This window comes from Pseudochaenichthys georgianus, chromosome 22 (assembly GCF_902827115.2).
Source record: "Pseudochaenichthys georgianus chromosome 22, fPseGeo1.2, whole genome shotgun sequence".
In the NCBI taxonomy this organism is placed as follows: domain Eukaryota; kingdom Metazoa; phylum Chordata; class Actinopteri; order Perciformes; family Channichthyidae; genus Pseudochaenichthys; species Pseudochaenichthys georgianus.
The window spans coordinates 7,399,930-7,418,059 of NC_047524.1; the positions used below are offsets into that span (position 1 = coordinate 7,399,930).

At 41.4% G+C, this 18,130-nt stretch overlaps 1 protein-coding gene across 1 annotated transcript in view; it reads left to right on the top strand.

Moving 5' to 3' along the window:
- brf1a (BRF1 general transcription factor IIIB subunit a) overlaps positions 1–18,130 on the top strand; it is a 117,064-nt gene that overhangs the window by 64,194 nt on the left and 34,740 nt on the right. The window contains exon 16 of the mRNA XM_034111505.1: positions 1,845–2,110. Within this exon, the coding sequence (XP_033967396.1) occupies positions 1,845–2,110 (266 nt within the window). The remainder of the gene's footprint in view (positions 1–1,844; positions 2,111–18,130) is intronic.

Below are 18,130 nucleotides of genomic sequence, written 5' to 3' on the forward strand. Positions count from 1 at the left end.
AAAAAACATGGACACCACAGAGGATTTGTGCAGTGTTTATTGCTTGGAGCTTTGAGACCCCCGTTGCTAGCTGTATGTGGGGATTATCCTGCCGAACAAAACGTGTCGGTATCATAAATGTGTGCTTGCCACGGATATTGTTTTCCGCAATATTCCAAAATCCAATGTGCATCTGCTTTTTGTGGCAAGAACCAGTGCAATGCTAATAACAAAAATAAATCATCCCTTATTCAAACAATGAAAAACGGTCAATAAACGTTTGAAAAACCAGAAAAACTTAAACAGAAAATGACTTGAAAAAAGGGTAAAGAAAAGTCAAACTAATCAACAGGAAATACCTGAAAACAGAGATGGAAACAAATACATGTTAATCATGAAACTGCACCACTCTAAAATCTGATGTTAGGAGGTGGTCTATCCAGAAGTTCAAATGGACACCTGTACTGTCAGGTAAACAGACAGACAGCGGGACAGATGCAGAGTGGGACAGATGCAGACTGGGACAGATGCAGACTGGGACAGATGCAGAGTGGGACAGACGGAGCGTCAGACAGACTAAACACAGACAGACTGGCAGTCCGTCTCATCAAGCTAGCTCCCTCTCATATCCCATTACTGGTTTTTGGCACAGGCCCTTTGTTAGACCCAACATCTGTTCGCTGGTTTTAACTAGCAGAGATCTAATGAGACATGCCGCCTCCTGACAGCGCCGATCCAACCAGCAGCACGCTGTCATTTCTCTGACAAATGAGTGAATAAATGAATAAAATGAAGTACATTCTCATTTTTGTTCACGCGTGACAAAGTGAGCTTCCTTTCGTGGGTTCCAACACTTACGTAACAACCTGAGCTGATTAACTGCTGTTGTGGGGGTCGAATGCCTGAAGGAAGACACTGTGTCATTGTTGCGTGAAATGTGTTTAAAAGTTTATGTTTCCAGTAAAGAGAGCTGATCTGTAGGCAGAGTTTGCAGCGAGGTGAAGGTGGATGAGGAATAACTGAAGCGGGGTGATAACCCCAATCTGCGGCCCTAATTGAGATAAATGGCTGATTACTGAAATGTGTTCGGCTGCCTGCAGATGATGTTCCTCTGTTGAGCCTTTTCCCATCTGCGACCTAATTGGTCTAATAAAAAGACAATATATTTCGAGATAACCTTTGACCCGGGTCTGCAGAGTGGAATTGGAGTGAATAAGTTGAAGTTGGATCAACTGCAAGGCCTTTCTCTTGACTTTACAATGTGTTTCAATGAGTTGTCGTTTAGCTGGATGGTGGATGTTTCTGTTGAATTATTAGCATGGGAAAGGGGTTAACTGTGGATAGAGTGGGAGATTGTTTAGAAGTAGTATCCATCTTTTAGCTGGGGAGGAAAAGGACTTTTTAAACACATTAAATTATATAAGATTTTTATTCTGCTTGAAAAATGTTGTGTCATCATAATATATGAATTATCTTTTTTTTCTCCATCCAATGTATTTTATATTTCCAGCTGCCTTGATATCAGAATGAGAAAACTTGATTTGTCCTGGAGGAAAATCACATTTTGTGTCAGTTGCTCGTTTTTGGAATTAAATAAAAAATATTAAATAATAAATAAATATGTATCTAAACATATAAAGTCAAACTAAAAATAATACAAATAAAACAATATATTATATAAACTTAAAACGTGAAGCAGTACAGCACACCTCCCCTCCAGGTTTGTCCAGAAGACTGTTACTCAATAAAAATGAAATTTGGCTTCTAATCTCCAATTAGATCTCCGATGTTTTGCTCATTATGATGACGTTTCTTCTTTCACAGCAGCTGATGTGTTCTTTGGTTTTTTCTTCAAATCCCGACAGCCCAAAGGACCAAAGAGAAAGTACCCTCCGATCTCAGCCAGCACCGCAGACGAGGCCATCGGGAAGATGCTGGAGCAGAAGAAGATCTCCTCCAAGATCAACTACGACGTCCTGAAGGACCTGAACATCAAGCCCTGCCCCAGCCCCGCCCGCGTGCCCCTGACCCCGAAGAAGGAACCGTCCGCCACCAAACTCACCGGGCGAAACCGCAATCCTGCGAGAGCTCCACTCAGCCTCAGCACGCCGCTCAGCACCCTGGGAAAAAGGTAGGTGGACGCCATGTTTTTGTACTAAAGTGGATGCATCAGTCAGGTTTGATCCAGTGTTTTTACTAGGCAATCTAAACTTTTAATCGCGTTGCATACAAAATAATATGAGCGATAAAACAAATACAGGGGTGGTATTGAAATAAAGAAATGCATAACAAACTGGTGACAGAAATCAGAGGGTTTTTTACTTTCTAATACCATCTCATCTTAGTTTTGATGATTTCTTAATTATTGGTATGAAGTTTGACAGTTTTCTGACATTCATGGTAAAAATCCGCAGTGCAATTATTGAAGGCAGTTGTGGTCAAACTTCGAAATGTGATTAATTTGCGTTTTTAAGATTTACTGATTATGTCGAGCATTAACGATGACCCTAGTTTTCACATGTTTATTTAGATGAATCCACCAAGTATTTTCACGTATCATCACAACTGTTTATTCAGGTGTGTGTTAGCAAAACATCCTGGCCTCAAATGACCAAGAGATGCATCGACAGGTCTCAACTTTCTCACTTTTCCTGGACTGGAAAAGCTCTTCAATCCGTATTTGATGATATAATCACTGTCTATGTACAGGAAAAAAGCTTCACGTTGTTTCTTAGAGGTGCTGAAGTCACTCTTGGAAACATCAAGACTCAAAGAGGAGAAGTTTGTGGAAGTGGTGAGGCTGAAAGGAAATCACAGCACTTGGTGTTATTGACTGGTGACCTTTTAACATTGTGAATGTGTGTGAATGTGTGTGTGTGTGTGTGGTTTTAATGTTGAAAGCAATATCAGCCTATTTTGGTGCACAATAATTTATTATGTAACATCATTTAATGCTGAAAAGATTTGTGCAATAGTTGATTAGGTGAGGACGGAAGGTTTACAGGGGTTTAGATTAACAATAACAAATGTCATAAATTCTGTGGTTCCGGTTTCTCCAATGTGAAGTTTTGATGTCGTTGTAAATTGAAAATCGTTGGCTTTCTGACTATTTTAGCTCGGAAGTCTTGTTTTGGCCTGTTCTTGCAATAGTTTTTGACATTTATAGACCAATTGATGGATTAAACGAATGCAGTTTTACCATAATCTGCTGCTGTAATAGAAAAGAAAGATTGTCCGCTCGTTGTTTTTGACTTTGACTTAAAACCATCTAATCAATCTATAATAGGAAGTCATTATTAAAGGGGCCCTATTATGACACCTCTCCGTGCTTTAATGTTCAAAAAGCTCTCATACTGCCTGTGCTGCTGCACCTCTTTTCACCCTCTGTCTGAAACCAGAGCCCAGTCTGCTCTGATTGGTTAGCTGGCCGGCTCTGTTGTGATTGGTCAACCGCTTAGAGATGTCCCGCCCCTTAGTCCATCAAGTACAATTTGTCAGAGCGCTAGCCAATAGTAGCACCAATGTTACATAGTGATGTCACTACATCTCAAACTTATATAAAAACAGACAATAAAACAAGAAGCATTAAAACAGCCATCACATCCTATACAATAATCTTGTATATTAAACAATGTAGACACAAATCTGATAAACACTTTGTGTCACTTTATTAGGTACACTTGTACAATCTAATGCACTTGTAAACAGTCTTTAATGTGTTTTATTAATAGAGTTCCCTTTGATGAACAAATCCCCTTTTAAAATACTTATTTTCTCATTACGTCTCATTGTGTTTTTCCCTTTAGCATCAGATCTGATATCAAGCATATTAAACAGCTCTGATGTTTGAGTAAACAGAACCTCGTAGAGATTACAGCTGTTGGCATTATGAGGTGTTTTCCTGCCTATCAACACTTCTGAATGTCATCAGATATTTACTATGTACTCTTGTTAACACTCTTACCTGTAATACTCTTACCTGTAATGTCAACCATCGGCGCCCCCCTGATAAACAACCCCTAAAGTAAATAAATCCATATTTAATTGAGTTTGCTCAGCCCCTCAAACCGGTGAATAATCCTGAATGTAAACAGCAGATGCTCGATTCAACGAAAGCGAGATGGATGCAGAGTGTTTGCTCGTGTCTGATGCAACACCAACCGCTCTCCTCCGCCACCCGTGTCAAATGCACCCGATTTTTTTGTCTTGTTTTTCTGGCACGTGGCGGTGGATTCACTCCATAATGATGAGGCGGCACTTCTCCTGTCGCCCAGAATAATCACCTGCGACAGGAGGACAGATGCTCAGTTTTGTGTTTTTTTTTTCTCAACTCTAGTGGGATTTTCCTCCACTTTCTCTGCCAGGATTTGTGTCTCTATCCCCCCTCATGACATGCATTCACACCAAGTCTTTCAGATGGATTTAATGGGTTTTCTGCAGACTGGAAGAAAAGCTTAGTGTCTTTTTTCATTGGTGTAGTTGGGAATTGGTTTCCTATGGTTTTAAAGTCCTTTCAGTTATTTCTTTAGGTACCATCTTAAAGCTTAGTTTAAGTCCTATAGAGCCGTTAGTGCAGGAATGAGTCGTAAAACCCATACATTACATGGTTCCTTCATTTGGAAGTAAACTTCTTTTAACGTGTTTTTGGTAAGATGCCTGAAAAAAGGTCTGTGTCAAACTTGTATTGTCTATGTGTCTTAAAAACAGCAGTTGCTAACAGGTGACCAAATTGGACTTCTGAACGTCATCACACCAAACAATAGCCGTCTTTAGCTTAGCGGTGGTGACTTGAAGTCAGATGAACGTGCTAGTAGTTTATTTTAGCAGCGTAATTCTGTGCAGATCGGTGTTAATATTTAGAAATTATCCTGCTAAATAAAACATGTATATATCATAAACGTGTTTGCCACAAAGATTATTTTCTGCAACCCATTGCTTCGAGGGAGCCCTTGCAATTTCACATAAAATGTATTGTTAAATGTTTTTAATTGAATGAGTTTGTCACTTGGCTCGCCACAGAGTGATGGGAATAAAAACATGAGAACAAACGCATGGCATATTTAAGGAATTGAGGCCAAAGCCTGTTTGTGTACAAAAGAGTGGAAAACAGGTCATGGAAACAAATAAGCAAAATGGAATTCACTTTGTTGGAAACCCTTCAAGCATTTTATCTGACAAAGAATTTGAAAAATATGTTCTGATGATATTTAAGGTTGTATTTGGAGCGCTGTGACTCAATATTGCGTCAGTATTTAATCAAAGGATTGATTGTATGATCATCAGCTCCTACTGTCCACGTGTCCTAGAGCAAGACGCTGAGCCCCAAACACACCGAGACGCCATGGGTTTGTTTTGCATTATTTACCTTTCAAGCGGCCAACTACTCAATGCAACATTTTATTATAGACTGGCAAACAGAAAGAAAAACAGAAGGACAAAAAAGAGAAAAAAAACGTTTCGGTTACTAAAAAGAGATACAAAAAAACATAGAAGATTGACGTAGAAGAAATTTGAAGAAGAAACAAATTTTAGAAAACGGAAAGACAAAAACCTATAAACAGAGATGTCAAACCAATAAAGCATTTTTAAAAGGAGATGCCTCATAAGACTTAGATACAAAAAGAACTACTAATATACAAAAAAATAAAGTCTAAATCAATAAATGAAGAAATACAAATAATAAAATTATCCTTAAACAGAATACAAAAAGAGTTGAGAGAGAGATTAAGAAATACCCAAAAACAAAGAAACTTAAATTGAAAATAAAATAAAGTACAATGACAGAGAAAAGTGACACTGAAAATAACCCTGAAAACTCAGAATCAATGCAGATTCAGGGTCTCGCGGGATAATAAAAAGGGCAAGGCAAGTTTATTTATATAGCACTTTTCAGGCAATTCAAAGTGCTTTACAAAAAATGAAAGACATTAAGAAAATGGCATTTAAAATCAGTCATTAAAAAGAAAAGCTAATAAAATAAATATTAAAAGACAAAATACATGGATAAAAGTTACAGTGCAGTTTAAGATATGAATAGTTCAATTAAAAGCAGCGACAAAAAGAAAAGTCTTCAACCTGGATTTAAAAGTAGTCAGAGTTGCAGCGGACCTGCAGGTTTCTGGGAGTTTGTTCCAGATATTTGGAGCATAATAACTGAACGCTGCTTCTCCATGTTCAGTTCTGACTCTGGGGACAGAAAGCTGACCAGTCCCTGAAGACCTGAGAGATCTGGATGGTTCATAATTTAGCAGGTCAGAAATGTATTTTGGGCCTAAACCATTCAGTGCTTTATAAACCAGCAGCAGTATTTTGACATCTATTCTTTGTCACACAGGAAGCCAGTGTAAAGACTTCAGAACAGGAGCGCGCACACTCATCCTCCAACAGAATGATTGATGACACAAATGATGACACATTACAGCATTTCCCATTTAGAGGGTGGTAATGTGATGCTTTATTGATCGTCGTGGGGAAATTGTATGTTGTGCTCACGCCCTTCCACAGGGAGGTCAGAGGTGGCGTCAGCACGGTGAGGCTGGCAGTCTGATACAGGCCGTTTCTCAATCTTGAGGATACTGGCTTCCAAGCCAATATTTCAAGGATGCTATGTCATCGAGTGCCGCCGAAGGACTGTTCCAATCTCCAGCATACTTGGAATTCCACCGAGGCCGCGTCCTTGGTTTGGGGGAAATTTCGAGGCTGCACATGGGTAGACTTCGCGTCCTTAAAATCCCCACAATGCTTTGCGCACGGACCAATTTAAAAAAAACGGTACAGTTTATGTTGAAACCGTTAGAGAGAGTGGCACACTTGTTAGCCTGTTAAATTCTTCTTCGTTTTCCGAAGCTGTGGCTTGGAAGTATACTTGCTTCGTTTCTGAAGGAAGTGACTTGGAAGTATGCGACTACCAAGCCAGCATCCCCGAGATTGAGAAATCTATCTAATTATGAACTTGCTTTACTTTCACGGTACATTGGTGATAACAAATGTAACAAAGTAACATATTTACCAACACATGTTCTACGCCACCACATACTTACATTCAAATGTGTGCTGCGTCGGTTCAGCCATTCTCCGCAAGGGTTTTTGAAATTGGTCCGTGCGCAAAGCATTGTGGGGATTTTAAGGACGCGAAGTCTACCCATGTGCAGCCTCGAAATTTCCCCCAAACCAAGGACGTGGCCTCGGTGGAATTCCAAGTATGCTGGAGATTGGAACGGTACTTCGGCGGCACTCGATGACGTAGCATCCTTGAAATATTGCCTTGGAAGCCAGTATCCTCGAGATTGAGAAACGGCCAGTGTCGGGCTGGAAGACTCTCTATCACAGAGTGTTCGAGATGAGGCTTTAATCTGCATCCTGCCGCTCAAGTGTCCATTCATTCCTCCATACAATGCTCAAGGACGGAAAATAACTTGAGAGCTTTTATGACAATAGGAAACCCCTTTTTACGAGTGGATCCTCAACGTATCAAATACAATGGGTCGTTATGGAGATGCTCTAGTAATCATCTGAAGATTGCAATCCAAACTTAAGTGATGATTTGTCCCTTTTGTTTAAGTGAAGAGATCCATTGCAGTTTTTTCCAAGTTCCCCCATCTGTAGAGCGTTGGTCACAACTCGTACTCTTGGTCACCATACACCTCGTCGAAACCTAGATGTAATCAGCTGTTATATTGTTGTTCTTCCCTTCATTAATGGTTATTCAAAAATATGTACATAAATGAGTACTTTTGGATTTTAAACTTTTAATTGTTTTAGTCCAGAAAAGTGTCAGTGACCCTGGATCATTATTGAACCACAATGGTGCTATTTGGCTCCAAACATTGAGGTTGTTTTGTTTTTCCAGCATGTGCTAACCCTAAACTAACCTTCTATAGCTACATTATTGTGGGGTCAGCCATCCCTGAGCCACAGGGTTTAGGAGGTAGGGGGTCTTCCAACAATCAGAAGGTCAGAGGTTTGAACCTCGGCCCCTGCAGTCAACATGTCGAGGTTTCTTTGGGAAAGATATTAAACCCCTAATTACTTGCTGTGGCGAAGCAAACGCATTTTAGTGTGTCTACCATAATTGTCTATTTGAAATTACAACATTTTCTATTTTAATCTGCACACATTTTGGTGCTAAGCTTTCGGTTCCTTTACCAACGATTGATTTCTTCTATTCTTCTTGAACTCTTGCTTTAGGTATCGTTGGCTAAACCATTGTGGTGTTTTGGTGTTAAACCCCTTCAAAACATAGCATCTATTTGTAAAGGCAACTTTCTACAACCTAAGAACATTAAGACCACTCAGAAATATAGAATATTCCTCCTAGATATCCGAATGTACACAATTAAGCCTTTTTTGAAGAAGATTCCAAACTTTTGATCACTGTTGCATCTTGATGCATACTTTGATCCCGGTATTTATCAAAGTTTGCAAGCGGAAGCCAGGATTACACCAGATCAACAACAACAACAACAACAAGATCAACAACAAGAACAGAGGACTACGACATGGCTAAGAGGCTGCTGGATTTGAGCCGCTCCAGTTGGCTAATGGCTGCTGCCAGAATATCAAATCTCTTCCTTGGAAAGCCGACATGCTCCATGAATGAAGGAACATCTCCAGTTTCATGTTTTGGCTTTGATCGGTCTGAAGAGCTGCTTCACACAAGACCTGTCTGGTTGTTTTTTAAGAATGGACTCTCTCTTCTGACCTGTTTTGAAATGTTAAAGCGCATTCCTTTCTCGTCAATGAATCATTCATTGCCATCACCGTTGTGAATCATTCATTCTTTTCCTGAATGGAAATGCGCTCCATCCATTTATCCGGAAATCGCTGAACTCTGCACTTTGTCGCGTTGAATGCACAACAATGTTTTCAACCCCTGCGGTTTTTCAGTTTTCAGAAGCTCTACCCACAAGCCATTAGTAGCAGCAAAATGCCCTCGGCCTTACGCGCAACAAGATGGTGATAATCCCCCATTCTCTCGTAGCATGTCAGCGTAGTACTGCAATGACAAAAAATCTGAAGAAACTAGACAAAACACCATCTGAAACAGCGACGGTTGAGCACAGAATGGTCTCTTTCAGGCCGCAGTGGAGGAGCAGACCGTTGCTCCGGCCTCTGAAAAGGTTGTTGTGCTGGTTATTGATAAAGAGGAGAGGCCTGGTGTCAGGGAGACCTATGAAAGTGCGGGAGAAGGCTTGCTGACAGTGCAGCCATTGTGCCTTGTTTGGAGGCTCGCTGAGGGGCTACACTGAGGCATTGTGCAGCGCCGGCCTCCCCTCTCTCTCTGGTTCCTCCTCCGGGCTCTGGCTGCTCCCAGTGCTCCACTCGAGGCTCTTGTAGATGCTCAGCGTTGAGCTCTGAAGATCAGCCTGGATTTAGTCTTCTTCTTCTCTTCCAATTTTCCCTTTGTCTGTTGCTCTTAATACTTTTGTCATCTTCTGTCTCACCATTCAAGACCCTCAGTCGGACACTCCTTGACTGATCTTGTTCAGCACTTGAACTACTCAAAGTTTAGTACAAGTGGAGCATTAAAGAGGATTATAATATTCAAATCAAAAGATAGGTGTGGTCTCTCCATTGTTTGAAGCTACTTTGTAAGATTTGCTGTCGCTTGAGCCAACACAAATAGCCCAGTCATCATAATGAGAAAATGTAGGTATCTTTTGAATAACAGATATAATAGCTTCACGTGCAGAGATCAAATATATTCTAGTTATGTGGGGGAAACTTTTGAAGCAATTGGAAACAGGACTCAGAGAGGCATGAGGAGAGCTGGAGCTTTGATGGGAAACACTGGTGGTTTATTTGGAGTTTCGGCCGGAGATTTGACAAGACAGGTGGTGTGTTACGAGTTAACACAGCGGTTGCCAAACCGATTCTGAAGAACTCTTCTGCAGCTCGAGGTTTTAACTAGTTCGGAGTGTAATAATCAACATTCTTCATCAGTGAGACTAAACAATTATGGACCCTGAATCTAACTAGAGCTCTCGTCCATAGAAAAGAATGTGCGCCAGAGAACCTACGTCCCTGAACAGTAAACTACCTCATGGCGGCTTGTGCTCCGTCATAGACTGGCAACAACAATGCGCCCAAGCTGCCCCTCCTTAAGAGAGATAGCAGCAATACCCAAGGCCGTAGACCTATGCCATGGGAAAAGAGACGATAAAGAGAGAAAACGATGAACTGGGTTGAAGGTTGAATACCTAAGCATATTATTCCCTAACGAGTTACATTTGAGATAAAATACAACACATATCTCAACTTCAAGGCATTCAAATTAGGTGTCCATCTCATTTTTTGTTTGAAGAAAGGTTCAATCTTTGCAATGTTTAGATCAGGGGTGCCCAACCTTTTTTGAACCGAGAGCTACTTTTAAAGTTGCCAGTCTGCCGAGATCTACCAGTCCAAATAGAGAGGCGTAGCCATTACAGCCTACTACCAGGTAAATACACACTTCTACTTGTATACAACTGACCTTCGTACGATGAATACTTCATAAAATACTGCAGATTCTTTATCTTACCTCTTTCTAATCTACACACATATAAGTATTTAACTGAAGTTACACAACAGTGTTGTTGATGATACAGAGTTGGAGTTTATTCACACGTCACTACAGTGGGTAATGTTTTCAAGACACATTGAACAGTGATGCCACATATGACACAGGAAAAAAAGAAAAGACTCTGAACCCTTTCTTTGCCATTATATGTGTGTTTCTACAAAAGTATAAATTAGGCTTACTAATAAGACAACTCTGAAGCTACAATCTGCTGCAACAGTGCAATACAAAAGACAAAATCAACAGAATCAAACCCTTTTTTTGTTGCATTTTAGTAGAGTATAAAAATAAATGCCTTTTTTAAAATGGGATGCTAGCAACACTAGTTTCTTAACCTGAATTGATAATAGACTATAATCAATTTAAACAGAACAGATGCATTCTTATACCATTTTGTACAATAATTATAATGAATAAGTTCAAACAAACTAAAACTTACAGCTGATTAATAACGGTATCTAACTTGAGTTTTTATTATATCAACAACCTGTTGAAATGCTACGGTTATTTTTACTGTCCCCAAAAAGCGCGTCGGCAGCCTTCGGGAATGCTTCTTTCACAACTTCGCCGTCTTTGAAAGACTTCATGTGTTTCGCAAGAACGTGACTGACACGATAAGATGCTCTGGTAGCAGCCTTGCTCTTGTTGTTGGGGCCTGGTGAAAATGGACTGCTGTGCATTTAGCTGTCCTTTCAGGCCCCTCCCCTTTTGGGAGCGTAGGGCAGAATTAGGAGGGAATTCCGTCTCGTAGCGTTTGTGCACTGTTTTGAAATGCCGCTCCTAAATTACCCTTCTTCGATAAAGCCACGCTCGCATTGCAGATGAGACAGATGGACTTTGAATTGGAATAGATACAAAAATAATCATCCTCCCACTCGGAGTGAAAATTATATAGTTTGGGCTTTTTTGCTTCTGCCATCTTGTGTGTGTGCGGACTGTCACTCCTGTTGACACGGACAACGTCAGCGAAGTGAGCGAATTAGTGCCCACTGCCCACCAGCCACGCCCCGATACATGGGGTCACGCCGGCCAATCACAAAGCTTTGATGCGTTCAAGTGCACTATTCTGGTACAGGAAGATTATGTTATAGGACATTAACGATAAAACAGAATATTGTTGTTCTATTTTTAGACACATCTCGCGATCGACTGGGAATGTCCTCGATCGACTGGTTGGGCACCCCTGGTTTAGATGGTCTTGACCTAACTACAGACCCTCAAATTAGCTAGCCAGTGTTGCTTTATTAGCACATTAAACCATTTTAAATCTGACATTTTTATTTTACTGTTTTTTGTATTGCACCTCTAAAGGTTCTGACCTTTGAAAGAATAACACCTTTATGAGAAATGTTTATTTCAACTTTCTCCAAATGAACTAAATTAATAAATTGTCAATTATTAAGTGTACATGACCTGCTGAACAGCACTTGCCAGAACAGAAGTCTTTGAGGGGTCTTGACTTTCCCAATTCTTGAATGACAGACGGTAAGCTATTGGATGCAGCCATTTTCTTCTTTAAAAACTGCCCCCTTAAGTTGACACTTTTTTTTAAAAGGATGTCAGCTTCTGATTTGGTAATTATACACACAAAATCGTGATGGAGCGTTGCAACGTTCCCATTGCCTTCATAGTCTAAACCCGTCAAAACAACAAATCTGTGCACATGTTGACGTCTTCAAGCATTGGGCATCTCGTCTGCTTTCAGTGAACATGTTCCCAGCTTCAGGTGATCACTGTTGTCTTCTCTGCTTAAAATACAATCCACTGTTGTTCCTGCTCCATCTTGGCCTCTAATCTAAAAAAGGTGCCCCCACTCTCTCTCTTCTACCTTTTCCACCCATTTACCTCGGACTATCTTTCCTTCACTTCCTTCCTCTTTCAGTCTCCTTATTGCTTTCTTGTACTTTCCCCTCCATTCCCTCTCACTTTATCTCCCATCTTCTTTCTCACCCCAAGTTTGTCTCCCACTTTCATCTGTTTTCTTTGCTTTCCCGACCTCCTTCTCTCTCCTCAGCCTAGCTCTACCATCACACATCTAATCCTCCCTTCGCCTCTCAGTTAAAAGCCTTCAGCAGCAGCTACAGCCTCTTGTATCACTCTGCACCATCAGGCCTTTTCTTGCTTTGGGCTGTTGCAACCCGCTAACGAGTTCTTCACTTTTCTCTTCTTCTTCTGTTGTTTTATCTCCTCCTCCCAGTCTTGTCTCTGTCATCTCTTCTCTTGATCTCTCTACTGAAGTGTTTGCAAAAAACAAGGGGCAGATTTGTCTCACTACACTTGGACAAGTTTGATCGCAGGACTTCAAAATGAGCCGGAGAATTGATGTGACGGCCGACTGGCGAGTTTGATGAGGGCGCTTCGAGTAAACACAAAGGGTGCACTTGTTTGCCGTTACAGCTTGGTGGTTTTGGCTAATATCTTACTTTGCTTGCTGTTGTTTGAAAAGGTCAGAGGGAATTTATCTTTCCATTAATTTAGTAGCTAACAAGAACCCTAAGCTTGATTAACTTTCTTCTTTAGAGATACAGAGTTGTCAAATATTCTCTTAGGGGATTTATAAGCACTGCTCAGTAGGTTGGAATCTGTTGAGTGAGATGTCTGGATGTAACACTCCTCTCTTTTTCAACAGTAATAAAGTTACATTAGCGTTTAAAGTCGCTTTCCTTTTAAGTTTTGATTTGGCTCTTTGAACCCTGAGGGAGATATTCGTCTCTTTAGCTGCTAAATGCTCCACGTTTCTCACCACTACTGGGTTTATTAGAGCTTGAGAATAAGAACAGTGAGAGTGAATAAAAAAATAAGCTCATAGAAGCTAAAACGCTCCATTGAGTTGAAGGGAAGTCCAAACTAGGTAATGATTCTCTGTTAATGCAACACAATGAGAAATGCCTTTATCAGAGGTCATTTGGTTAAAATGCATATACATACTCTATATGAAGTTTTAAAGGTTTAAGATGTCCTACATGGACTTAGTCATTACATGACCTCGTGCTTTAGAGGTCCAGTTAAGAATTTCCACAGTAAATCTTGAACATTCCTTTTTTTTTTTACAATAGTTTCTCCACTTTATCAGATTTATATTTCGACCTGTTGAAGGTCAGGTTATCTCCTTTGCTGTTTGTCTTCTCTTTCACGTATTTCCTCTCAGTCAGGGGTTATGGATCACCTTTATCCTATTGTAAACTAATATATAAAGACCTTTTTGATTACCCTCTGTTTCTCTGCATCAACCCTTTATTAGTTTTCCCAACAGTCTTGAAAACAAAACTTTACTTTCTGATGAACACACTTCAATAGAGGCAGCACTTTTCTCTTGGCGTCTGTTCCACTGTTATCTGGTCTTTGTCTATTTACGTCACACATTTCACCTCCGCCCATCCATCCCTTCCTCCCACTGCTTGTGTTTTATCTTTCACTCTGTACTCCTACTAACCCTAACCCTTCAGAGCCCTGCTGTACTCACTGTACTGGACAGTTTTTTCAGACGTCCCGTTGCACTCATTCACTTCTCCCTCTTTCTTTTTATACCCCCCTCTCTTTCTGTCTTCACCCTCCACCTCCTCCAGCCATCTGCCAAACAGACCCGCCCTGTTCCCTCCATCCCTACTGGAGGATGGAAAACAGTCTTCTAGAAATAGCCCAGATAATTGCCCTCCAGTGATATTTTTTCCTCCTCTGCTCCTTCCCCCCCCATTCAAAGCTTTCTGTTTTAGTGAACTTGTTCTTTTAGGACAAAGAAAAGCAAATTCCTGACTGCATTTTTCTCCTCAGAAAGGGGGGGGAGTCAAGACAACCACTTTGGTCTGTGTTGGTTTTTCCAGAAATGTAAATCGGGTCTCCGAGGACAAACTGGTGTAGTCAGCAGTTTTTCTGTCCAGATGTTGCCGCTGCCACCACTTTTCTGCCAGAGCAAAAAAAAAAAGGAAAATACTTCCCATTTTGGTTTTTCAGCCTGTCGGAGCAGGTGTCATGAGAAAGTCATAATAAAAAAAAAAAACTTTACAGGAACATCTGAGAGCAGTTAAATCTACACCTGCAGTGAAGGGGGAAAAGGAGGGTTGGACTTTGTCACATTTTCCTGCCTGGCACACTCGATGGAGGAGGATGTTTTTCCTTGTTATGCCACCAGCTGTGTGAGGGGAGGGTTCATGATTTGATTGTGGTTTGCAGCTCCTCCCTATCAGCCTCTGATCTCCCCCCTCCCCCCCTGCAAACAGTGACCAATGAGCCATTGGATGCTGGTGGAGGTTATCAGACAGCCAAACAGACACACAGGGTTCATGGGGATGCCAGGCCCAACCCACCACACAAACACACACACACACACACACACACACACACACACACACACACACACACACACACACACACACACACACACACACACACACACACACACACACACACACACACACACACACACACACACACACACACACACACACACACACACACACACACACACACACACACACCACACACACACACACACACACACACACACACACACACACCACACACACACACCACACACACACAGGAAATCTCCACCAGCCATGTGACGTGCAACAGAGATTAAAAGCTATGAAACTTAAGCTTTTTAGGAATCAAGGGTTCAACAGTTGTTCATTTTAAAAGCTGATAGCAGTAGCAAAAGGGAATAAATGTTACTGTTTTTTTTTTTCAATTTAATTCCCAAAAAGTTTCCTGGAACGAATAATGGATAATTTTTTGATTTTCTGAGACCGTTTGAGTTACAGTACAGATAGTTGTTTTGAGTTTATTCTTGGTAGAACTGCCTAAACACTGTCCTCACATTTTATTTTATTTTACATATTTGCATGTTCTGCTAACCTTGTCCTTACTGTTACACAAACAAGGATGTTAAAATCAAACGACTTAAATACTTGCAAATGAAATCGCATCCATTTTCCTCATTAGTACCAAATGACATCACTATTAAGATGTCCATGTACCTTTTGTTCGTTGGAGGAAACAACTTGACCCTTAAATCAAACGGTAATAGAGCATTTTGGTATCCTGTACATCGAGGATAATCCACATTTTAAATTCAAAGAAGAAAGCCACCTAAATGAGGAATTATAAATCTATTCCTTACTGTATCGGCAGTCATGCATGATGTTATGGCTTGATGAGATAAAATGTTAACATGAGCTCCCAAACTGAGATTTTGAGTGTCTTGCCTTCCAATGTTTCCAAATGACACACATAACGGTACATGCCAGAGGCTAACAAGCCTGTGGAGTTATCTCACTGCTGGTTTTAAAATGATGTACATTTCACATACATTTAGCTTTAGCTTCATCCAAGGAGATGATATTTAAATCTCACCCCCACCCCCTCAGAACGAGCCCATTCCTCGTAAAGCTCTGAGAAATGAGAGCATCTCTTTGATTCTGGCCATCCGGCTCTGCAGCTTTCTCCCTTTTTCCATCCAAACAGCTTTCAACGGCCAAACCTTTGTTCTGCAGCGCGCCTCGCACTGTAACTAATGGGACAGCCAGGGCTGGAATTTCGAGGGGGAAACTCTAAAACTGGGCACATTTGGTTTTATCCACGGCTTAGCCACGGAGAGAAAGGAAAAAACAGCCCAGCCAGCAACCGAAAATGTTGACACTAAAAGAGTTGATACTATTGTGGTAGTTCATGGCCTCTCGGAGCCGCGCCGTAGCTTAACAGCTCAAGACTCCCCCCCCCCCCCCCCCCCCCCCCCCCCCCCCCCCCCAGAGCCACAGGAAGGGACGCTTTAACACTCCACTTTTGTCCCTCTTTATCTTCACTTTCAAGTCTCCACTCTCTTAAAAACCCAAGATGATATATAAGTTTAATTTTTATATTTTATTCCTCTTCCCAGCTAAGTTGTATTGACACCATCCCCCAGCTAGCCAGTTGTCAGCCAGTGGCTAAACTGCCTTCCTCAATCGCCTTTTCAGCTCAGGCTTAGTCTCATTGGCAGTAAGCTGATTAGCAACTAGTCGCTAAGCTCGGCAGAGACTGATAGCCTAACAGAGAGAGTCGCGGCGGAGTGGATGAGTGAGAGACTGAGGGTGAGGCAGACGAGGGGGAGAAAGGATAGAAAGTGAGGCAGACAGACAGAAAGGGGGAGGCTGTGATTAATAGATGGGAGAGGGTCATGATGTTTGCCTGGGAGAGGGTCATGAAGTTTGCCGGTTTGACGTCTCTGTAAGGTGGAAATACTCGGGAGGAAAGTGGAGGTTATGCTTAGGATAAGCGGGGGAGAGGGTGTCCTCGTTTGACCCCCGCGCCGAAGAGGGGGAGAAGTCTGAACCGGCCAACAGAGAGTCGTGAAGCGTTACTGAGGCGATAGTGGCTGAAGGGCAGCAGAGGCGAAGAGATGGCGAATGCATGTTCTTTAGTTGTCATAAAGTACGTCGACGGAAAGAAAAAGATGAAAGATAATGGAGTAAATGGTATGCTCTAAAATGTCAATCAATCAATGTTTATTTATATAACCCAATATCACAAATGTTACATTTGTCTCAGTGGTCTTCACAGTGTGTACAGAATATCAGTATGACAATACGACACCCTCTGTCCTAAGACCCTCACATCGTACAAGGAAAAACTTCCGGAGAAAACCCACAGTTTAAAGGGAACATGGGAGAAACCTCAGGGAGAGCAACAGAGGAGGGATCCCTCTCCCAGGACGGACAGACATGCAATAGATGCCGTGTGTAAATAAAATGTTGAAGGTAAAAGAGGCCGAATAGAAGAGAAAGTAGTAAAAATGTACCAGGAATACAAAAGAAGAAGCACCTTTAGAAGTGAGGTCATTTCATTTCATTTCAAACGTTTATCTAGATTGGTCCCATTGAGATCATAGATCTCTTTTTCAAGGGAGACCTGCAGAAGAGGCGGGAATAAAAGCCCTACTGACACTTTGGTCTACTATCCATGCAATTCAATACACTTCCATGCACTTAAAAGGATCATTTCGATGGTTTGAAGTGGAATTGTATGTGGTACTCCATGGTCAGTGTATTTCTTGCAGTAGATGGCGGTCTGCACGCCCCCACGTAGGCCAGATTTAGAATCATGTCACTGCTTCATCTTGCTCTGACAGCCTTTTCCAACAGGAACTGAAGACCATGCTCTCACAAAAAAACGAATTTAACCTCACAAGAAAAGGAAGTTGCTTGTTCACGGCTGCATCAATTAGTTGTTGTTTGAGTTATTGTGAGACTTTAATGCAAGTTAGATTTACTCTTTATTAACAGGATATTGGTTGTTTTGGCAAGAGCATAGACTGATATGAACGGCTTCGTCTCCCCTTTGGAAAGGGCTCTTTAAACCGTCCTGTTACTGTAAGTGGGATTGGTCCGTTTGAGCTGCTACATGTTTCTGATGTTGGTAAAGGTTCTTGATCGTGAGGTTTTCAAGGAAAATGGCAATATGTGCTCAAAAAATAAGTGTTTGTCAATTCCTAAGCACATGAATCAACAGTAAACAGACATTGCTATACACCGTGTACTTTGAAGGAGAAAGAGGAGTGGGTGACCTTGTTGTTAATGTGGCGGCTCAATCCCCAGTTACATTTGAGTCGCCGAGAGG